This window comes from Haliotis rubra, unplaced genomic scaffold (assembly GCF_003918875.1).
Source record: "Haliotis rubra isolate DU_JTF1 unplaced genomic scaffold, ASM391887v1 Scf277, whole genome shotgun sequence".
Classification (NCBI taxonomy): domain Eukaryota; kingdom Metazoa; phylum Mollusca; class Gastropoda; order Lepetellida; family Haliotidae; genus Haliotis; species Haliotis rubra.
In genome coordinates this window covers 441-25,019 of record NW_025766858.1, presented here as the reverse complement: position 1 = coordinate 25,019, position 24,579 = coordinate 441, and the positions used below count along the sequence as shown (strand labels likewise).

The 24,579-nt window shown below is 41.8% G+C and overlaps 1 protein-coding gene and 1 long non-coding RNA gene across 2 annotated transcripts; both read right to left on the bottom strand.

The window, feature by feature from the left end:
* Nucleotides 1-717: 717 nt before the first annotated feature.
* Nucleotides 718-3,378, bottom strand: LOC124280980. Its single transcript, XR_006899810.1, has 2 exons — nucleotides 3,188-3,378; nucleotides 718-1,024 (listed from the first exon to the last, which is right to left on the bottom strand). It is a non-coding gene; the product is annotated as an uncharacterized LOC124280980 (long non-coding RNA).
* A 4,069-nt stretch (nucleotides 3,379-7,447) lies between these two features.
* Nucleotides 7,448-24,215, bottom strand: LOC124280947 (membrane metallo-endopeptidase-like 1). Its single transcript, XM_046716953.1, has 14 exons — nucleotides 24,052-24,215; nucleotides 23,538-23,631; nucleotides 21,210-21,338; nucleotides 20,244-20,342; nucleotides 19,601-19,678; nucleotides 17,821-17,924; nucleotides 16,228-16,286; nucleotides 15,633-15,684; nucleotides 14,440-14,507; nucleotides 12,436-12,566; nucleotides 11,981-12,046; nucleotides 11,404-11,502; nucleotides 8,577-8,653; nucleotides 7,448-8,257 (listed from the first exon to the last, which is right to left on the bottom strand). Exons 1-14 carry the CDS (start codon nucleotides 24,159-24,161, stop codon nucleotides 8,158-8,160), a joined length of 1,266 nt encoding a protein of 421 aa, XP_046572909.1. The 5' UTR covers nucleotides 24,162-24,215; the 3' UTR covers nucleotides 7,448-8,157.
* Nucleotides 24,216-24,579: the final 364 nt, after the last annotated feature.

Genomic DNA, 24,579 nt, shown 5'->3' with positions numbered 1-24,579 from the left:
TACTCTGCAATCTTACAACACATTGTTTCTTACATTAATTGATGCACTTCTGCTGAACATATACATGAAGAGATGATAGTGTAATACGCTACCGGTCAAAATCATCTTTCCTTTTTCGTTTGGGAAGCAACTTTTCTTCTCTGCAATTTTGCAACACATTAGTTCTTACATTGTTGGATGCACTTCTGCCGAAAACATGTATGAACGCATGATAGTGTGATACACTACCGGTCAAAATCAACTTCCGTTTGGTTTGGGACGCAACATTCCTTCTCTGCAGTGGCACAATCGCGATACTTTGTAACAATATCGAGACACAATCGCCGTGCCAACCTTACAAAATGGCGATACCAGTCACCGCACTGCCACGACAAAATGGCTACACTTCCGGTTCGCAGTCACGGAGATACTGTGACAAGTCCGCAGCATTGACGTTGAAATGACAGGAGCGTAAAGCGCAAAACCTTTTATATGTCAGTAAATGTGTATGCCAGATTAGAACATTTTACATACAATCCCGACGAACTCGTTTGATTATTCGACAATAAACAGAAGGGGATATGCACTCTCAATGGCTTCAATCGTATGTACGCATTATGGTTTGGTATACTTGAACCTCACCACGAGCTCACCTCACCAGTTCACAGGGCTGTCACTTCAATGGGGGCTCACTTCACAAGAGTGACAGGCGACTTCACCGAGATCTCACTAAGAGTTTTCAGTTTAAAACTGTTTTATTCACACAAAAACTGGATGGCAAAGGTCATCACAACTTTGACCGCCCCCCACCTATAGATTTACATGTGCATGTATTCTTTACGATTATTCTTCACAATTAATGCAAAACAGTACATGGCACAAGTTCACCAGAGGCTCGACACACGTCTTCATATGGCAATCGTCTCCTCGTCTAGTCGACAAAAAATCCTGATGCATCGCTGTCTACTCTCTGGGTTGAGGAGACGTCTGCAGATCGGGCAGTGGAATTTGGTCACTTGCCCGGAAGTAAGTCCGACTTTTGAGGCTGAAAATATCACATATGGTAACTGGAAGGCTCGACGTCAACAACTAGAATGCTCGATTATTAGCTGGAATATTGCTGAGTGCAGCGTAAAACTAAACTCACTCACTCGATTCTCTACATGGGAACAACTTGTGAAACCTATGTCTTGTGTGATATTGCTGGAATATTGCTAAAAGCGGCGTAAACTTCAAACTCACTCACCCACTCACCCACTCCAATATTCGATCATTAGCTGAAACGCCACAAAACTCTCACATATAAGGAATTTAATACATTTTGGAGGCGGAAATGTATCATGTCATATGCAAGTTAATCATTGTTTTTTCCAAACTTTTCTTCTAATTTCAGGAGATCTGCAGATTAGTTATTTCGTTCCATGTTTAATTTGGAGTGAAAAGAACACTGGTGGCACATAATCGTCCTTTTATATGACAGAGCGTATTAATCGAACAGTGTTTCGGAGAAAACTGACTGACTGACTGAGTTTGGTTTTACGCCGCTTTTAGCAATATTCCAGCAACATCACGGCGGGGGACACCAGAAATGGGCTTCACACATTGTACCCATGCGGGGATTCGAACCCCGGTCTTCGGCGTGACGAGCCAACGCTTTAACCACTAGGCTACCCCACCGCCCCGGAGAAAACCCTTGCGTCGTGACTCATGGTATCGACCACTGATTTCCTAGCCCATTAGGCACGACGTCTGGAACGATACTGACTACAATATAAAACAACGCAAAGGGCGTTAATGACAATACGAATTTCCCCTTGAAAAGCATATTTTGTTTCAGGTCAGTCTCCTCTCAACTTTTGCACATTTGTCAAATATCTCTGTTTTAGATAACTCGAGGTATTTTCTCGAGGGACTCGAGTTAGCGATCGCAAAATGTCCTTATTTTTTCATATTTTTAATGGAAGTTCTTTGTGCGCTTTTTCTACCCCTTTTGCGAAAAAGACTATTGAAGGCAAATAGAATCAATTTATTTAAGAAACAGACGAGAATGTTTTTGATACTTACTAACGTTATATTCTCCAGCATAGCTTTCCTCAGCAGAACACAATAATTGTGTTTCATAATTTGTCAATTTGTATACAAGAATGTAGAAAAGAAAATCAGAGGAAAAAAGTCACGGAGAGAAGGTCACAGGTAAAAAGTCACAATACAATAAAATATATTAGTGGGTTGTAAAATTTGAAAAAAACCCTCTGTTTCTTAATTAAATCAATTAATTAGCATATTACTTTGATTATGCTTTGTTATTAATAATATAGTAGTTTCTGGGTGGCTTCTCAAACGTTATTAAGAACTATGACCACAAACAGCTATAATATTTCTGTGTGATGATTGTCTGTATATTTACCTCATATGAAGACATGAGACGTGGCTTCAGATTCTGACTGAGCATTAGACCGAGTACACCGTGTTTTGTTAATAAAACCATATTACTTTTCCAATTATGAGATTGGGTGGCATGACATAAATGCGAATTAATTTTGTAAATGCGTTCGCTATTGGTGCCGATTTCAACACAGTTTGTAATATGGGCAACAAGGCCTCCAATACTGACTAAAGAATTTCACTTGACTGTTGGTTACCTTTCCATCATGGATTTTATAGCAGCAACAAAGGCGATTTGAAAATAGCATTTGAAGGACACATGTACAGTAAGCAATGACTAGACGCCCTGTGAACGTAAAAGCATCGTTCCTGTCCACTATCTGATTCAATATCATCGATGAAAACAACGATAAACCTAGGATTTCGTATGTGAATATGATGTATTACCTGTAGGGTACATTCTCGACATCACGAACTTTGGAAACACGCTATGGATGCCTTAAGAGCAAAATTTCGCGATGGTGAGAATGCCCGTTGTAGTAACGAACTGACTATTCATACGACGGTCACAGACTAACCGTACGAGAAAAGCAAGATTTATGGATGTCAACTTCTTTACTGTGAATAACACGACGTTTCGGATTATATGCTTGCTCCTTCATCAGGTGTATGCTTGCTCCTTCATCAGAATCCACTCCGGTACGCCGTGGTATTCACAATAAAGAAGTTGACATCCATAAATCTTGGTTTTTCTTATCCATTCCACTTCTAAATGTCCCTCAAAGATTTAACCGTAAAAGGTCTAACTAGTGTTCATACATACCCAACGAACACGACAACACTGTCATGGCCGCCATGAAGACTAGAGCAACATACACAGATCGCATGGTAGAAGATCCCCCCTTGTTTGCGACGGCGACTGTCACTCTGAACACATCAGGATGATCAACACTTCAGATTACACACGTCATGGTTCATGAGTGAATCAGTGGAAAAAATTAGCTGACACGTCGGTTTATGGAAAAACAATGTGTCACAATTAAGAGCCTCTTGTTGTGTGATGCGTCATGGTGACATCAAATGTGTTCCTGTTGTGCAATAGGTGTTTTGGGGGAATTTCCAGCGTTTTCAGGAAGAATCTGGAGACGTTTTTCACCGAACACCGGTATAACTGGTTTGGCAGGAAGTAAAGCATGCATTTTGTTAGATGAAATGAGGAAGAGAATCTGTTGAAAGAAAGACTAAAACAAAAGACTATTCTGGTGGGTGATAACCTCCCAATATATTGCCTGTGGGGAGGGGATATACTGATAATATATTATCTGTAGAGTGGAGATAGTCGGATAATATATTGTCTGTAGAGAGGGGATATACTGATGGTAGATTGTCTGTAGGGAGGGGATATACTGATGGTAGATTGTCTGTAGGGAGGGGATATACTGATGGTAGATTGTCTGTAGGGAGGGGATATACTGATGGTAGATTGTCTGTAGGGAGGGGATATACTGATGGTTGATTGTCTACAGGAGCGGATATACTGATGGTAGATTGTCTGTAGGAGGGATATACTGATGGTAGATTGTCTGTAGGGAGGGATATACTGATGGTAGATTTTCTGTAGGGAGGGGATATACTGATGGTAGATTGTCTGTAGGAGGATATACTGATGGTAGATTGTCTGTAGGGAGGGATATACTGATGGAAGATTGTCTATACAGAGGGATATACTGATTGTAGATTGTCTGTAGGGAGGGATATACTGATGGAAGATTGTCTGTAGGGAGGGATATACTGATGGAAGATTGTCTGTAGGAAGGGATATACTGATTGTAGATTGTCTGTAGGGAGGTGCTCTACTGATTGTAGATTGTCTATAGGGAGGGATATACTGATAGTAGATTGTCTATAGGGAGGGATATACTGATGGTTGATTGTCTGTAGGAAGGGATATACTGATGGAAGATTGTCTATAGGAGGGATATACTGATTGAAGATTGTCTATACTGAGGGATATACTGATTGTAGATTGTCTGTAGTTAGGGATATACTGTCAGTAGATTGTCTATAGGAGGGATATACTGATTGAAGATTGTCTATACTGAGGGATATGCTGATTGTAGATTGTCTGTAGGGAGGGATATACTGATTGTAGATTGTCTATAGGGAGGATATGCTGATGGAAGATTGTCTATACTGAGGGATATACTGATTGTATATTGTCTGTAGGGAGGGATATACTGATTGTAGATTGTCTGTAGGGCGGGGATATACTGATGGTAGATTGTCTATAGGGAGGGATATGCTGATGAAAGATTGTCTATACTGAGGGATATACTGATGGTAGATTGTCTATAGGGAGGGATATACTGATGGTAGATTGTCTATAGGGAGGGATATACTGATGGTAGATTGTCTATAGGGAGGGATATACTGATTGTAGATTGTCTATAGGGAGGGATATGCTGATGGAAGATTGTCTATACTGAGGGATATACTGATTGTAGATTGTCTATAGGGAGGGATATACTGATAGTAGATTGTCTATAGGGAGGATATACTGATGGTTGATTGTCTGTAGGGAAGGATATACTGATGGAAGATTGTCTATAGGGAGGGATATACTGATTGAAGATTGTCTATACTGAGGGATATACTGATTGTAGATTGTCTGTAGTTAGGGGATATACTGTCGGTAGATTGTCTATAGGGAGGGATATGCTGATGGAAGATTGTCTATACTGAGGGATATACTGTTTGTAGATTGTCTGTAGGGAGGGATATACTGATTGTAGATTGTCTGTAGGGCAGGGATATACTGATGGTAGATTGTCTATAGGGAGGGATATGCTGATGAAAGATTGTCTATACTGAGGGATATACTGATGGTAGATTGTCTATAGGAGGGATATACTGACAGTAGATTGTCTATAGGGAAGGGATATACTGATTGTAGATTGTCTGTAGGGAGGGATATACTGATGGAAAGATTGTCTGTTGGGAGGGATATACTGATGGAAGATTGTCTGTAGGGAGGGATATACTGATGGTAGATTGTCTGTAGGAGGGATATACTGATGGTAGATTGTCTATGGGGAGGGATATACTGATGGAAGATTGTCTATACTAGAGGATATACTGATTGTAGATTGTCTGTAGGAGGGATATACTGATTGTAGATTGTCTATAGGGAGGGTATATACTAATAGTAGATTGTCTATAGGAGGGATATACTGATTGTAGATTGTCTGTATGGAGGGATTTTCTGATGGTTGATTGTCTGTAGGGAAGGGATATACTGATGGAAGATTTTCTGTAGGAGGGATATACTGATGGAAGATTGTCAGTAGGAGGGATATACTGATGGTAGATTGTCTGTAGGGAGGGATATACTGATGGTAGATTGTCTATAGGGAGGGATATGCTGATGGAAGATTGTCTATACTGAGGGATATACTGATTATGGAGATTGTCTGTAGGAGGGATATACTGATTGTAGATTGTCTACAGGGAGGATATACTGATTGTAGATTGTCTGTAGTGAGGGATATACTGTCAGTAGATTGTCTATAGGAGGGATATACTGATTGAAGATTGTCTATACTGAGGGATATACTGATTGTAGATTGTCTGTAGGAGGGATATACTGATTGTAGATTGTCTATAGGAGGGATATACTGATTGTAGATTGTCTGTAGGGAGGGATATACTGATTGTAGATTGTCTATAGGGAGGGATATGCTGATGGAAGATTGTCTATACTAGGGATATACTGATGGTAGATTGTCTGTAGGGAGGGATATACTGATGGTAGATTGTCTGTAGGGAGGGGATATACTGATTGTAGATTGTCTGTAGGGAGGGGATATACTGATGGTAGATTGTCTGTAGGGAGGGGATATACTGATGGTAGATTGTCTGTAGGAGGGATATACTGATGGTAGATTGTCTGTAGGGAGGGGATATACTGATGGTAGATTGTCTGTAGGAGGGATATACTGATGGTAGATTGTCTGTAGGGAGGGGATATACTGATGGTAGATTGTCTGTAGGGAGGGAATATACTGATGGTAGATTGTCTGTAGGAGGGCATATACTGATGGTAGATTGTCTGTAGGGAGGGCATATACTGATGGTTGATTGTCTGTAGGAAGGGGATAATCAAATGACCGACATTCTGCTGGGAGTGGACAATCTGATGACAGACAGAGAACCAAATGGTTAAAGTGTTCGCTTGTCAGGTCGAAATCCCGTGTTCGATTGATCACATGGGTACAATATTTTGTGTCTCTGTCGTGGTATTGCTGGAATATTGCTAAAAGCGGCGTACCTTCATGCCTACTCACAAAGCAGACGCGAACGGTAAGAATCTGATAAAAACAAAAGTAAATCTATGATATTTATTTACGATTCTTGTGACAAAGTATAAGTATCTGAACAAAGTGTTGCATGTTATAAAGAGTTCATGATCTAAACAAAATTGGGGTTCTGTCTGGTGATCTATACTTATTAAGGGCCCAGACTGTTGACCTACACATAGTCAGGGCTCTAACTGGTGATCCACACACAATGAGGATCCTAGTGATAAAGATAGGACCCGTGAAGGTTCAGGTTAGGATTGCACTTCAGCAACGCTTGTTTGTCGTTAAAGGCAACTAACAGGAACAGGTGGTCAGGCTCGCTGACTTGGTTGACGTCATTATATCCCAATTGCGTAGATCGATGCTCACGCTGTTGATCACTGAATTGTCTGGTCCAGAGTCGATTATTTACGGATCGCCATATAGCTGGAATATTGTTGAGTGCAGTGTTAAACGACAAACAAAACCATCATTATGCACGAGCAAGTGTGTCATAAGAGAGCGAGGGCAATAAATAATTTTGCACGAGTTTCGTATAAGTCGTGTGGCACACTAGCGAGTGTAATAATTTCTTTACTATCCATTTTATTCATGTACATTTGTGCAGTACAACACTGTAAGCAAGTTTGACTGCCCTGTTCATTGACGTCACGTACAATTGTTTAATGACGTCACAGACGATGAAATACAGAAACAATGGTTGCTTGGCCAAAGTGATATGTGCACATGTGCACATATGATATTTAGACACTGGTTATGTTTCACCATATGGATAATAAACAGCTGTACGACTTCTTGTTTACATACATATTATAACAGTTGTACATTTTTATGCAGCTGACGCTTGAGTGAAAATAAGTTTGTCCCAGAATATAGAGACCCCAATATTCAAAGTCTATCTAAAAAGAGTGGAGTCTCAAATTTCTGTTAGGATATGTTTGTCGATCGCTGTTTATAATCTTCTTTTGCGAAATGGGGAGCGAAATTGTTTTTAATATAAATTATATTATATCAAAAGTGTATAAGTATATTTATAAAAAATAACGTAATATATATATGTTTATATTTTAAACACAATTTTTCTGATCTCCAGTGATAACTAAAACACGCACTCACACACGCACACACGCACACACATGAACTTGAGCGTTGAGAGTTATATTACCGGTTAGTACATCTTAGTATATGAAACATGCTAATCTCACATAACATAATTGGATTCATTGAATATTGAACCGCGTGATTCTTTATCAATGGATCAGAAGTATCAACGAGGTCTCCGTGTATACACACACATATGGTCAGTATGTATGTTCTGCTGCAGTAACGTCGATCCCTACTTGCACCAGGGGTGATGTAATGCCTCTCATGCCGTTGTGAATCCGAAGGACAGCGCATGCGCAAATTGGTACGCAGCTGCAGCAGCAGCTGCAGTTTACCAAACTGAGCATTTGGTGGTTGGGTTCATGAAGGAACCGGGCTTACAGTTAAACGCCTCGGCAAATTCCGGAAGATTCTGCAGCGGTGACACCGCTCTGAAACAAAAAACCAAAGATGTATAGAATAATCATAAAAAATCATTTGGTTATTTTATAAAATATAACAGTGGTTGCACTAAATAGCTTTGTGAAACTGGCCCCATGGCCTCTTTTCACTATGGAATCTTAGCGCTGCAGCTGTTTTAAATTTTCAACTTATTTTTTTATATTTTAATTGCGTTAAATTAAAGATCAAATTGATGTTTACACAGAAATAAACTTAGGAGCGGTGTAATTAAAGCGCTAATAAAATCTCCATTTGCTGTTGTAGCGTCGCAAGTAGTGGCGGTTACGTTGACAAGGAAGAAGGGTTCACCTGAGTCTGTTTGGGCTGTGGTAGTCGATGTAGATATTCCGTACCGCTCTCTGCTTTCTGATTTTAGCACACCAGACCTGGGAACACAGAATGACGGGTTTACATCGCTCCCGCTGCATCAAAAACGTATCTCACCACATATCCCGAATTGAAATCTCTAACTGAATTGACCATACAAAACATGCATGCGACTTTGAGACCTCCAAATACAAAGTGTATCTGTTTTAAATTGAAACGGCTGTCCATAGTCTCGTCAAAGTTCAGTATGCACAACCAACTTCAGTCACTTGTGGCCGATGATCAGCTCTTTCCCCCAGCTTGTAGGTCGTTATGAGTTGTTCACTGGACTGGGTGAATGAGTTTAGTTTTACGCCGCTTTTAGCAATATAACAGCAATATCACGTCGGGGGACACCAGAATTGGGCTTCACACATTGTACCCAAGTGGGGACTAGAACCCGGGTCTTCGGCGTGAGGAGCGAACGCTTTAACCACTAAGCTATCCCACCTAGTCCACTGGCTTAGGTCCGATTTTGAGGTTGATTGTTACATGCAGGACTAAAGCATGAAACTTTGCAAAGACCTGGTGAATATCATGATAAATATATTTTTGGGGGGTGCCCGATTTTGGGGGCCCACTTTCCAACACATTCAAGATGGCGTCACCTCCCTTTTTTCAAATGACCACAAACAAAACCTCAGTCTAAATCAAACAGCAAACGAATGACCTGAACAATGACTACAGTCAGATGTTCATTGAATGTCAGGTATATCATATCAATTCGTGGAAAACTTCATTTACCAAACTGCATATCAGAGCTCTTAGATTGTCTTGCATCACTTGAGCATGACTCTGTTCCTGACATTGATGCCAAAGTGTCTGATGGCGCCACCGTTGTTCATGCACCGCATAGGGGTGATTCCCAAATGTTTGGTGATTTTTGTGACATCTTCTTCTTCCTACAGACGAAGAGACAACTGCCATCGTATCGACATTGTTTGGGACATCTACCATCTACATCTACAAAGAAGGTAGCCTGAAGGATACAACACGAGAAAAGCGAAGAAAAGGCAGTAGAAGAAAAGTTTCCCGTCACTAGACTACCTTTCTAAAAGAATCATAGGACAAAGAAGAATTCTTTGCATTCTTAACAGATTGTGTGACTAGCAGCTCTTACCAACCAGAAAAGGTGGTGTTCATAGTTACTATTATCACATCAACAGAATATTCCAAGATCTGGGCTGTCGAAGATGAGCGGCGCTTCTCTTTTTCCACGCATTCACTGGTTCTGACAGAACATCACAATTCAGTAGAAAAGGCAAGAAAACTGCTTGGAATACTTGGATAACCTATGAGGATGTGACTGAGAGATTTCCTTTTCCTGCACAACATCTACTCCAACCTGTGGACAAAGACTCCGAAGGGTTTTCATCACTGAGCTATGCACATGCATCATGTCTGACAGCACTACATCAGAGAACATAGCCAAGAAACTGCGACAAGAAATGTTATGCCACGGCCGCAAGATCAAGTTGATGCAGAACCTTCTTCCCACTCAGGATGCTCTGCTACAGCACACAAACAGGAGCTTGTACCAGGCCAGCATATGGCTTACTTGTTTACTTCCCAGGCAGAAAGCACCAGAACCAGATTTGTTTGGTTGGACAATGGACAACGACACATGGCGACCGGTGTGGATGATCACTGCCAGAAGCTTCACAAAGTTGTCGAGAACTTATCAAATGTGGCTGCGAGTCTCAACCTCTATGTCCAAAGAAGTGCATTTGTAAATCTTCTCAACTTCTATGCACATCGCTCTGTAAAAGGAGACTTCAGAATCACAGAGGTCAATGTTTGACAAAATGATGTCATGTGACTGATCAAAACAGTAACTTTTATTAATTGGATGATGAATTATATCTTTTACTACCAAACATAAATCTTATCTGTTAGATTTCTTGAAAGTATGAGGAAATAGCCCATGAGCCATTGAACGGCGAATATATCTCACATATTGCAACAAATGAATTTTTTGTATAGTCGGCGACCATTCTGGGTCGACTTCGTAGTCACGTAGTGTTAGAATTGGAAATCCTTCATTTTTGGCGGCCATCTTTACTTTTTCGGTATATGGGCCCGAAAAGTCGGGCATCCCCGAAAAATATGTTTTATCATGATAGTCCCCAGTACTGTGCAATGTTTCTGCCTTTATCCAGCCGGGAAAGGTCACGTAGTGTTAGAACTTGAAATCCTTGATTTTTGGCGGCCATCTTGGACGACTTCTTGGATTTTTCGGAAATAGGGCCCCCAAAATCGGGCACCCCCTAAAAATATGTTTTATCATGATATTTCCCAGCACTTTGCAAAGTTTTATGCTTTAGTCCGGCAAGTATCGATTTTCACCCTTAGCCACTGCACTACGCCCCAGTTGTCCACTGGACTTGAAAGAGACATGGGTTGATAGAGTACAAAAAGGTACATCAATCCTTGTCCCACACACATAATTATATTGTAGGTGTGTTTAACGCAAGCATGCTTTGGTTCAATTACCGGAAAAGACCGGAATTTATCAGCTTCTTTCATTTTTTCACATTCATCGAAGCCATACCACATCGATATATTTCATTCTGAAAATATCGTAAATATCTGGAGAATAGCGTCTTACATCATTAATTCGAGATACAAGTATGTCGTTTATATGTTGCAAATGTAATGCCCACAATCCGGCAATGATAGTGGAGAGTAGAAGAATTGTACCTTACAAAAATTGTTATCAGCTAATCAAAATCATACATTCATGTGTGAGGTAAGAATTTAAAGTGCCTACCTGGGCCCAAGACAGGAAGAACAGCTGGTTGTGGTTCAGGCTCATTCCTGGGAGGGGCGCCTCCTCGGCTCCTCGCTCAGCGACCCACTTCCGGTACGCCTGGAATACAACCGAATTGTTCATATGTGAAGTAGAAGAGCTGGTAAAGGACCATTGCTTGACAACATCAGCAACATTCCAGATACATCATGCCGGTTCTAAATGACATAATCTGGACCAAACAAACCAGTTGTTAAAAGCATGAGCAAGGATCCAAACCCCACATCGCCCCTGGGGCCCAGTGGGCAGAGATCTGTCCGGAAGGTCTCTAATCTCACAAGCCTACACAGTTCTACCATTACATCTCCCAACCTCCAGCATATAAGGTGAATATATACTCATGGAAAGAAATAAGGGAACACATGAAAGTACAAGTATTCCTTTATTCTTTCCAGGTTTCTTCACAAGTCGTGTATTGCACTGTGTGTGAAATTCTGGAAATAAAAAAGGAACACTTGCACTTTCATGTGTTCCCTTATTCATTTCTATGAGTATATATACATACTTTACCGGAAGATGTGCAATAAGATGTACTTACCTTGAAGCTTTGTTTTACTCCACCACTGTCGGCGATGTCTTCACCCATGGTTAATACCCCGTTGACCTGAAAGTACACATAGATATGTTGTCATAGCCACAGCCATAGTTGCCTCGAGGAATAGAGCGTCTGCCTGGAACGCGGTACGTCGGTGGTTCGATCGTCACACCTAAAGACGTTACTTGTTGATACCCTACCTGGAGCTAATGGAAGTGAGTGAGTTTAGTTTTACGCAGATTTTAGCAATATTCCAGCAATATCACTGAGGGGGACACCAGAAATGGGCTTCATACATTATACCCATGTAGGGAATCAAACCCAGGTATTTGGCGTGACGTGCAAACGCTTAAACACTAGGCTACCCTCCGCCACGCGTGGAACTAGAGTAGAGATTACGAAGATATGACAGACTGGTCAACTCGAGGTCAAAATAATCAATCAATCAATCGACGTACGTTGAGACCGGCCTCGGGGCTGACGAAGCTTGAGGTCTGGTTCACGAAGCATTTGGTGGCATTCTGGAAACGGTTTATCACATCCTGGTCCCACCATTGTCGCAGGTTGCCGTCCTTGTCCCTCTGTCGGCCTGAGATTGAAGAGGAATAACAAAATTCATTGGGCACAGTTACCTCCCCTTGACTTATCAGGTCGGTGCGTCAACTGGGAATCAGTCCAAACTGGTTATGCTGTCAACTGCTGGCGCTACGTTACTCCCCATTTTTTGGTTTTTCTTAAGTAAATATACTAGGCACATAAAGAAACTTTGCAATTTAAAATCTAAATTTATTAAACCTTTTAGACACATAAGGATTGAAACTCAGAGATTCGTGACATGTATCCAACATGCATGCACGTGCCACGTTCCGTGACGTCAGTGGGTTCGTCCTTGAGACGTGCAATACGTTGTTGCACGTGCATTCCGGGAAAGAGAAACAGAGCAAATGAATGCCACACAATACTGTCACTTTGCAAAAGCTCAACCCCTGCCCTTGCGATCGTTCAAAAAATGAAACGCATAGCATGCCAAGGCTCACGTCTGCACAACGTCATGAGGCCATTGGGATGGTCCGTGGGGGAATGTCTCAACGACAAGTGGCTGCACATTTCCACTGCCACCGGAACACCATTTCTGCACTGGTGAGACGCTACCAGAACACAAATGACGTCATCGATCGGCCACGTTCTGGACGTCCACGTGTTACAACGCCAAGACAGGACAGATGGATAAGGGTGACCCATCTTCGCCACAGGTTTCAGACTGCAGTGATGACTGCCCGAACCATCCCAGGACTTCGCCGTATCCACCCCAACACAGTTCGACAACGTTTACGTCATCACGGGATCAGACCACGACGTCCCGCCATACGGCCTATCCTGACACAACGTCATCGACAAGCTCGCCGAAATCATGTCCGCAGACCCTTGTTTTGGTGGAGAAATGTTGTTTTTACAGATGAGTCCAGGTTTAACATTTCCCATAGTGATGGACGTCAACGTGCCTATAGACGCGTGGGAGAACGTTATGCACAGGCCTGTGTCTTGGAGAGGAATCGCTTTGGTGGTGGTTCCGTGATGATTTGGGGTGGAATAACAGCACGCCAAAGAACTCCTTTGGTGATTGTTCAGGGCAACTTAACTGGTGTGGGCTACAGGGATCAGATTCTTCGACCTGTGGCAATTCCTTTTCTGCAACGTCATGGCCCTGGGTTAACATTCCAACAGGACAATGCCCGCCCTCATACGGCAAGGGTTGCTATGGATTTCTTGCAACACCACAACGTTGACTTACTGCCTTTGCCTGCAAATTCACCGGATCTCTCCCCGATAGAGCATGTTTGGGACGAGATGGATCGACGTCTACGCCGTCTTCCTCATCCGCCAGATAACGTCCTTGACCTTGCAACAGAACTTAAGAGAATCTGGCGTTCTCAATGCCGATGGTGGACATACCCGTTATTGAGCTTGTGACATGGTCGTTTGACCCCTGTCCCGCTTGTGGACTCGTGACGTCATTGTGATTGACTTTTCAATTGAAATTCTCCCGACTTGTTATGGTCTCATGATCCCTCCATTAAAGTTTATATGTACCTTTGACATTGTTATCGTACTTATCAACTGAGATAATATTTTGACAATGCACAGTTTCTTTATGTGGCTAGTATATATGGCAGGTCGCCATGTTTGTTCAATGCTCAATTCTGGACTGGGATCCTGTCTGCCTCAACGATTTCTCGAAGGCCTCAAATGGTCGACCCATAACAATGTTCATCAGTATGGAATGAAATGCAATAGTCACTACATGTTTGTGTTAACAGCAAAATAGTTTTTACTTGTGAAAGAATACTTCAGATTATTAAGGACGTACAAGAGGAAAGAACATTTATTTCACTTTTCATGGTCTAATAATCCATATTGGATACGAAATCATATACATATTCAATTCTTAAGACACAACTTACCGTAGTTGTCGAATCCATGCGTTATTTCATGTCCAATGACGCTACCCACACCCCCGAAGTTGATTGAACTGAAAGACAAAGTTACAAAGTTAGAAATTAAACATTTTCAATAACAGTCCCCGGACCTGCAAAAACAGGCGGACTTTTTAATCAAGAGTATGTCAGCAGAACCCAATGCTTTTAAACATACTACTTATATAAAGATATAGTCTCATTAAAAACCAAGTGCTTTACTAGAGTACGAGTGAGTGAGTGAGTTTAGTTTTACCCCGCACTCAGCAATATTCCAGCTATATGGCGGCGGTCTGTAAATAATCGAGTCTGGATCAGACAATCCAGTGATCAACAGCATGAGCATCGATCTATGCAATTGGGAACCGGTGTCATGTGTCAACAAGGTCAGCGAGCCTGACCACCCGATCCCGTTACTCGCCTCTTACGACAAGCATTGTCGCCTTTTGTGGCAAGCATGGATTGCTGAAGACCTATTCTACCCCGGATCTTCACGGGTCTACTCCAGTACGAAGCCTGCCTGCGTGTATATCTGATAACCCTACGAAGTATGAGTTTGTGAGTGAGCTAAGTTTCCATGTCTAAAAATAACCATCACAACATAACCACGTGGCATTATTGTTTACATTCGGAACTGCCCTTTTAGTTCGTTTCCGATGTAAAGAAATCACATATGCTAAATACTTCTTTCACTCGTCACAAGAATTACAAGCGACCTCCGTGGTGTCCGCTGGTCTCGTATCGAAGAAAAATTCTGATTTTTGTTATATGGATGACGATCACAGTAGCCAAAGGATCGTATCAAATTGGAACTGAATCAAATGTGAAATAATAGCATCCTTAAAATTCGTTGTTACAAGCACGATGATCGTTAGATCAACATCAGAAGTGCACTGGTTATTTCTTATGATGAAGATCCGTGAAGGTCCGGGTCAGAATATTGGCCTTCAGTAACTAACGGGATCGGGTGGTCAGGCTCGCTGACTTGGTTGACACATGTCATCGGTTCCTAATTGCGCAGATCGATGCTCATGCTGTTGATCACTTGATTGTCTGGTCCAGACTCGATTATTTACAGATCGCCGCCATATAGCTGGAATATTGCTGAGTGCGGCATAAAACTCAACTCACTCACTCACTTATGATGAAAACAAACCCCACACAGTGAGTGTCCTCCTTACCTGGGTTGGTTTTCGCTGTAGAATGGCGGCTGAAGAATACCGGCAGGAAATACTGAAATTGGAACAAACATGATAACCATTATGGCTTCCATAATTTGCTTAATGTCCGTGATGAAATATAATCAAATGACAAATGTTTGCTTTACATTTCAGTAGAGCAAACAAGCAGCCTTTACATCAGCAGGGGGGCGGGGTACCAGGGTGGTTAAAACGTTCGCTCGTCACGCTGAAGACGCTAGTTCGATTCTCCACATGGATACAATATGCAAAGCCAATTTCTCGTGTCCCTGCCGTGATATTGCTGGAACATTGGTGAAAGTAAAAGTAAACTCACTCACTCATTTGCATCATCAGCTGTGAACTGACCAAGCTTCTGGGATGTTCATATATCATAACATATATGCACTAGCAAGATATATTTTACGCCCGTTTCCTGAGGTTGGTTGAACATAGGTTTCATGTATTACTCAGTTATGTTGTACAATGTAAGATGTGTTTTTCGGTTTATACTATAAGCCTGTACAAAGTTTCCTCATGGGATGTTATGAGATTTCAAACTCTCGAACTTGTTTTATACTCTACTGTGTCCACTAACATATTTCATTCCATGATGGGTTATAGAAGGCGTTGACGATTGCGGGTTGCACGGGCCATCTGAAAACAGACAAGAACTGTAGTCAACAACTGACTGACTGAGTATGGTTTTACGCCGCTTTTAGCAATATTCCAGCAACATCACGGCGGGGAACACCAGAAATGGGCTTCACACATTGTACCCATGTAGGGATTCGAACCCGGGTTATCGGCGTGACGAGCCAACACTTTAACCACTAGGCTACCCCACCGCCCCTGTAGTCAACAAACAAAGACGGATAAACACAGAAGATAGTAAGATAGTAAGCAACAAACACGGGTGAATAAACATAGACAAACATAGCGGACAATAAAAGACAATATCAGTTTAGTATAGGGATAGCTATTGTTCTAAGATGCCTAGCGGTTAGAACAATCGAAAAACAAACATAATCAGACAATAAAGGGATAGTTTTTTGATGACGTAACAATTGAATGACTTTATCCCGTCACTGCGCCATTCTAGTGTGCCCCCTCGTAATCGAACCATTTTACATTACGTCACAATGTAAGCGACGTCACGATGCATGTCAGTTGTCATCGCCTCGTACGGCCTCCCACAGTAAACTACTCCGTTGCATCCCGTTTCTTGGTTTGCAGTTGCTTCACGCAGCTAACATCACTGTTGAAAACATTACGTTTATGTTTTACGACGGTTAAAATGTGTCAATGCAGCTCACAAGTTTTCAGCGACACGGTAACGTTCGCAATGTTTACATTCCCACAATGCAATCGTGGAATGTCGCTTGACTACTCAGCTTCATCTGGATGTACTGATCTAAGCTTACGTTGGTAGTAGAAATGCGACGTTCATATTGCCCCATATGGTTTACGTTAATGACAGATGTAATTAAACTAATTCTGTAATTCAAACTGTTATCATTTGTTTTTTCTGGACACGTTCGTCTTAACGTAGGGGGCAGACACATCAATAGAACAGCGCGCCAGTTAGCCCTGTGCGAGGATTCTTAATTTAGGTCACCGACACCGTCGTTTGTTTTCTGCTTTAAATTATTCGTAATTATCCTTGGAATGTATTAAATTTGGCATCTTAGAAAAATATAGATCACACAGATCGATCATCGTTAAATGATTATCGATTATCGATACATTTTCGGACAATAGCTACAATAAACTTTGAGCACAAATGACTAAACAATATGAAAGAAATCAGCATATTTCACATCAGTGGTGAGTATTGACATTTCATCTCCATCTTATATCAACAGACCCGTGAAGATCCGGGGTAGAATAGGTCTTCAGCTACCCATGCTTGCCACAAAGGCGACAATTCTTGTCGTAAGAGGCGTCTAACGGGATCGGGTGGTCAGGCTCGCTGACTTGGTTGACACATGACATCGGTTCCCCATTGCGTAGGTCGATGCTCATGATGTTGATCACTGGATGGTCTGATCCAGACTCGATTATTTACAGACTGCCGCCATATAGCTGGAATATTGCTGAGTGCGGCGTAAAACTAAACTCACTCACTCACTCACTCACTCACTCATATCAACAGTTACGCATGTGACATAGCACCAGTTTTCTCACTTACTGGGATCTGTCTACCTCTTGTCGGAGCTTACGCAGATTTCTTCTTGAGGCCTGTTGTAGCTCTAGTTGGACGTTCTCAAAATACAGACTTGCGTTGAATACATACTGAAACAGCCATTTTATTGTCGTTAAAGATTCTGTCTGATTAGTCAGTTTGTAAATATCTGATCATCTGACTGGAAATTATGACGTCATAATGTTTTGACGTAACTTCCCTTCTTGTTTTCACAGTTTAACTTTCAGTTAACAAAATACATAATTTCTTTTTCGAAGTACAGTGCACCCTGGTTATAATGGTTAACTGACATGAAAATTAATTGACCAAACTCATTAATGCTTTAAGTTGTCCTGTAGTCCCTGATGGGATAACACATGTGACAATACACTTCCTGCCACTGACAACGAGTCACCTGCAGCCCCTAGACGCTGGGATTATCCAGTCACCTGCAATCCCTAGACGCTGGGATTATCTAGTCACCTGCAACCCCTAGACGCTGGGATTATCCAGTCACCTGCAGCCCCTAGACGCTGGGATTATCCAGTCATTCAAGGCTCATTACAGGAGACATCAGCTCAATCACCTTGTTGATTGCATAGGGCCTCTAACTGTCCTACCTGTTTATAATGCCACCCTGGATATAAGGCCATATTTTCACCTGGACAAATGGTGGCATTATAACCAAGGTATAATGTATTTTGTTTTATCCCTGTCAACACAATCACGAGCGCAGTCATCGCAACAATATGACAATACCCACAGCCATCACCACCATAGCCATGGAAGTGAGTGAGTTTAGTTTTACACCGCTTTTAGCAATATTCCAGCCATATCGCTGCGGGAGAAACCAGAAATGGGCTTTACACATTGTTTCCATGTGGGGAATCGCACCAGCGTCTTTGGCGTGAAGAGCGAACGCATTAACCACTAGGCTACCCCGGTGGGTAGCCATTGAAGCTATCACACGCATCAACATTGTAACACATCTGCCATTACCCAAAATAATTATATTGCTGAAAGTACCACAGTCTTAAGCATCACCATTGCCTCATACAATCGACATTGTTAAAACTATTACAGACTCAAGGATCGCTACTGTTACAATCATGACAGCCATCGCCACAATCATCATCACCATCACTAGTATCATAATCATTACTATTATAATTGTCACAACCGTCGTTTGGGGCGGTGGGGTAGCCTAGTGGTTGAAGCAATGGCTCGTCACGCCGAAGACCCGGGTTCGATTCCCCATATGCGTACAATGTGTGCAGCTCATTTCTGGTGTCCATCGCTGTGATATTGCTGGAATATTGCTAAAAGCGGCGTAAAACTAAACTCATTCACTCCCAACCGTCATCAGACCGAAACAATGAGACCATCATTAACATTCCCTGAAACCGTCATGTTAACAGTATTACCACCACCATGAAGGTAATAGTCACGTGATGACTGAAACAACGTGACTTAGGATGTTAACTCACTCACTTATGCGGGATCGGGTGGTCAGGCTCGTTGACTTTGTTGACACACTTAAGTAAAACAATGATCGTGACGTTGATCACTGGATTGTCTGGCCCAGACTCGATTATTTACAAACCGCAGCTATATAGTTGTTATATTGCTGCGTGTGGCGTTAAACAACAAATAAACTCAAACAAACACTCACTCATCTAAAATATCAAAGCCTAAAAATATCACCTAACATGACGCCAGTTCCCGAAACCCATCAGTTTGGAAACACATGTGGTCAGTGCAAGTGTCGAGGTCTACAGTTACGTACGTGTCTATATTGGTCGTCGAGGTAGCTGTTGTCCTTCAAGGCTTGGGGATAACCAATCTTCTCACTCATCACCTCCGCCTTAAATATCAAAACAAAATCTGCAACATTAATTTACATCATCATCAACATATTTTTTTACTTTCGTTTTTCCTTTGTTCTTCTCAGTCATGCGTTTTTATGTTTTTCCATCATCTTTATTTTGTTTGGGTTTGGAGTTTGGTTTGGGCCTTCGGGTTTTTTCTCTTTTGAATATTTTTGAATATTGGTTCGATTTTCAGGGGTTGTGGTGGAGGCTGAGGCAATTGATTTTGCAAAGACAAATTGGATAATTCAATATGACACAACAACAATCGCTGGTGCTTGTTTATCTCTAAAGCGCTTCAAATGCCAGATTAAAAGAGGTACGTTCCATATTCATGGATGTACAACTGATAAACAACTGACTTCCCTTCTGCTGTCCTTGGGCTCCTTCACGAAGCAACCTTTACTAACCTTTACTCCCATTCTTTAACATCGCACTAAGGATACCTTAGCGTTTTGTGGAACAGGACCCTTGTCTCAGGATTACCTGGTTAGGAGCTGCAACACGTCAGCATCACTCACTCACTCACTCACTCACTGCCTCATTCACTCACTCACCCACCTTTTCCCTCGCGACAGCTCTCGTGGGGTCATCAAGCCAGGCAGCCTCTTCCATGAGGCTATTAAAGGAAGACCGCAAGTAGGAGATGATGTTTAACATCTGTGATTGGATAAAATAGACGGCATCGCATTAACAGAGATTATGACCTGGGTGTTTCCGTATGAATATCGTGCGTGACTCAGACGATGTCATCTTCATCCTCTCTGGTTTCAGAGGTGGCCGAGGAGGAAGGATATCTTTAATAGTTTCACCCTGTTATCTAAACGACATGATGTACCCTCTCTGATGCTTTTTTGTCAGCCAGGAGAGGGGAAGGTCGCGGGCTCGATCCCACGCTGCGTCATACCAAAAGACGTTAAAATATGGTACTTGTTGGTCCCTGCCTGACGCTCGGCAATAATGGGGACTACAAGGACTGGTCGGCTCGGAGTCAGTATAATGTTTTCTGAGTGGGGTATTCATGCTTCACTGCGGCATGGTATCTCAGTGGGCTAGCACTATAAAACCAGCTTATGTCTGGGTTAGTACAAGCAGCCACACATACTCCCGCATGCACGTAGTCATAAGAGTTAAATATTCTCAAGTACGACGTTAAACCCTATTTCACCTCACCTGACGCCTTTTGACATCATAGTGAAAAATGGCTTTCTGTCTTATATAATGTATAAGTTGTTTGTCAGAAATCAGGTTCGATTCCCTAGATAGGTACACCTTTTTGAGAACGAAGGAATGTTGTTAACGATGTAACCCCATTCACTCACTCACTACCAGTAGATGGTCGGGACGGCTGGTAGCCTAGTGGTTAGAGCGTTCGCTCTTCATGCCAAAGACACGGGTTCGATTCCCCACATGGGTACAATGTGCGAAGCCCATTTCTGGTGTCCCCCGCCGTGATACAACTGGAATATAGCTAAAAGCGGCGTAAAACTAAACTCACTCACTCACTCAGCAGATGGTCACACTTACGTTGGATTTCGCTGATTCCTTAAAGTGGGCGTCGACGTAGAGACGACCTACGGCGAGCATCATGACGCTGTTTACATACGATGTGCACACCTTCCAACGTGGAGGTTCAACTGAAGTTCCACGTAACACCTGTGAGTGTAAAGTTTCAGTTTTGCAGCATATAGAATTGAAAACTATTGAAAGAAGAGACAATGGGCAATGGCACCTCTGTTTCCTTTAACTTTCATCCGGGATCAGTCGCCGTTTCACAAAGCTATCGTAGCGCTACGACTGTCGTTACTCCCACACCCTAACATAGACTTACGACAGTAGCGCTACCATAGCTTCGTGAAACGGGGGCCCTGACACATAAAGATACTGGTAAGTGTTGCATGATATGATCGTGATCTAACCACAGTTGGCTTTCTGTCTTTATACACATTCGGGGCCCTGACTGTTGACCCACACATAGTCAGGGCCCTGACTGATGATTAACACACAATCGGGATTCTGGTGATATATAGAGGACCCGTGAAGGTCCAGGTTAGGGTTGATCTTCAGTAACCAATGCTTGTCGTAAAGCGACTGACGTGATCAGGTGGTCAGGCTCGCTGATTTGGTTCACACATGTTATCGTATCCCAGTTGCGTAGATTGATGCTCATGATGTTGATCACTGGATTGTATGGTCCAGACTCGGATTTTTGCTCGAATTTTTACTCGACAGCCGCCATATAGCTCGGATATCAGCTATAACTCAACTCATATACATACATACATACATACATACATACATACATATATATATACATACATACATACATACATACATACATACATACATACATACATACATACATACATACATACATACATACATACGCACATACATACATACATACATACACATACATACATACCAATACATACATACATATATATATATACAGTCAAATCCCGATGAGTCGAATGCCGGTGTCTCGAATATAATGCATAACACGAAGTACCTGTCGGTCCCGACCATTCCCTGCTGTTTTTGTCATCATTTGAGTTCCGGTTACACGAATTCGTCTCATAAATACACACGATGACTCGAAATGGAAATTTGGTCCCTTGAGATTCAAACAATAGTAATCTTGTATACATAAGCCGAAGTCAGTCAATGAGAAGTGATTTTACGGAAGCGGAAGAATTAGCACATGACATTGAGTTAACTCAATCAAATCGGTTGCGTTATATAGCAGCTTTCATTCGGTCATTACTATTCATGATCTGTACATCATGGCGGAGTTACAATGTTCCCTGGCAAGCGTCCGTGAATTTGTGGATAAATGTAAGGGAAATTCACATAAACAAACGTTAATGTCAGACTTTTTCAGAAGTGAGTTCGTCTTTTTGTATATTAATAAGATTCAAGATGGCGTCATGTACTAGTACATGTATACTGTATCTATCGATTGCCGATAGAGTTTGTTCATGGATTTTAAGAGGTAAATGTATTTTCTATTTTATTGTGCTGGTATTGAAATGTGTTCTGATATGTATAATGTTTGTTATCTATGTCACCTAATGTATTGTTGTGCTATATTTAGATATGATGTGCGGAATAAAGGAATTGTTAAATATTGAATCATCTTTTTTTCTACCCTCATAGACATCCCTATGTCTCGAATACATCGATAAGCCGAATCTTTTACTTGGTCCCCAGCGATTCGACTCATCGAGATTTGACTGTATATATATATCTTGCCTCACACATAAATGTCGCTTTCTGATTGGCTGAGCGCTCTTCTATTATTTTCAATGTACCCCGCTTACAAGCGAGTAACTTTTCGATGTACCCACCTGTCAATAGCAACTCATTTGGTACTTCGTGGTAGTAATTCTTTATCTCGAATAACATCGAATTACGTTACCGATGTACGGGAATTACCGATGTTTTGCGAATGCAAATGGATGGAATCGATGGAAGGGTGATAACCCTAAATCTGTTTTTCTTGTCAACAAAATCTAGGTATGGCTACAAAATGATTTGTACCCGTGCTTCAAACCATTCAAAATTAACATTAAGGTGTTTGGTAAGATAAATACGTTGTTCACTGGTCCCTCGGGGCCCTTCGGGCTCAGGGAACATAAACAAACATCGAGGGTACATCAAAGCATAGGCTAAATAAGACATATATTGCACAGCAGAAGAAACGCAAGTTTCGAAAAAATGAAATCTCATAAAAGTAAGCGTTCATGTTTATGTCTTCCATATAAAAACTTGACAAAAACCAGAGTTGCGTTTCTTTTGCTGTTCAGTATATATGTAGTGTGTACAGCTGATATTAGTGCTTCTGTACGTTACCTTGTTGAATACATTGATGCTGTCCCGGAATGAGGAGTCAAGTAGCTTCACTCCCTGCTTTACAAGCATCCATATAGCATAGTTGGCCAACACTCTGTAACACGCAAGCAGAGTGATTAGCACTATAACACGTAAACTCTCTCTCTCTCTCTCTCTCTCTCTCTCTCTCTCTCTCTCTCTCTCTCTCTCTCTCTCTCTCTCTCTCTCTCTCTCTCTCTCTCTCTCTCTCTCTCTCTCTCTCTCTCTCTCATGCATACACACACATCTCATATCTCAACGGCGCATCGTATTTTCAATCTCAACTCCCTACGACTCGTGCACATAGTCACAGTTCTTTGTCCATGTTTACTGCACGTTGCTGTACACGCAACTATATAGGTATTCGTGGGTTCTGTCACGGGTATATTGCAATGAAGGATCAGAAGGGTCTTCAGTTCTGTTGAGTGGTGTAATTATGTCTGCAAAACTGTTAAACCAGGCAGAAACTTAAATCTCAGTCTTCAGTCTAAATTACCTCTTTGGTGTATTCTCCAGGAGGGGAAACAGCCTCTCAAAGTATGGGGGAGACCAGTTGACGACAATCTCCTCCGCGGTGATGTTGATGTTCACGCCTTCCTCCGACATGATGTCACGTGCATATTTCAACCAATCAAACTGGCGGGATAAATACCATTGTTTAAAGCATCTATGCACATGCTCTAGAGCAGTGCTGTGGGATATTTGTATACATGCATATTTAACATTAATTTGACTTTTTATTTCGAGATAAACTTTGAATATATTATCAAGCTTTCCATAAGTTAGATTTCAACATAAGAAGACGCACATATCATAGCTTTTAGCATTCTCTTCCCACAGAGGTTACTTGTCATATCTTCCTACGAACCTCTGCTCTAATACGGCCATATTCCCGTTTCTCATAAAATCCCTAGCGGCAAAAAATCACAACACGAATTATCTCCCTTCTTTCTGTCCAATCAGAACACGTGTTACATCAACTTGACTAATACAAGCAAACGTTGGGTCACAAATATCCCTCTTC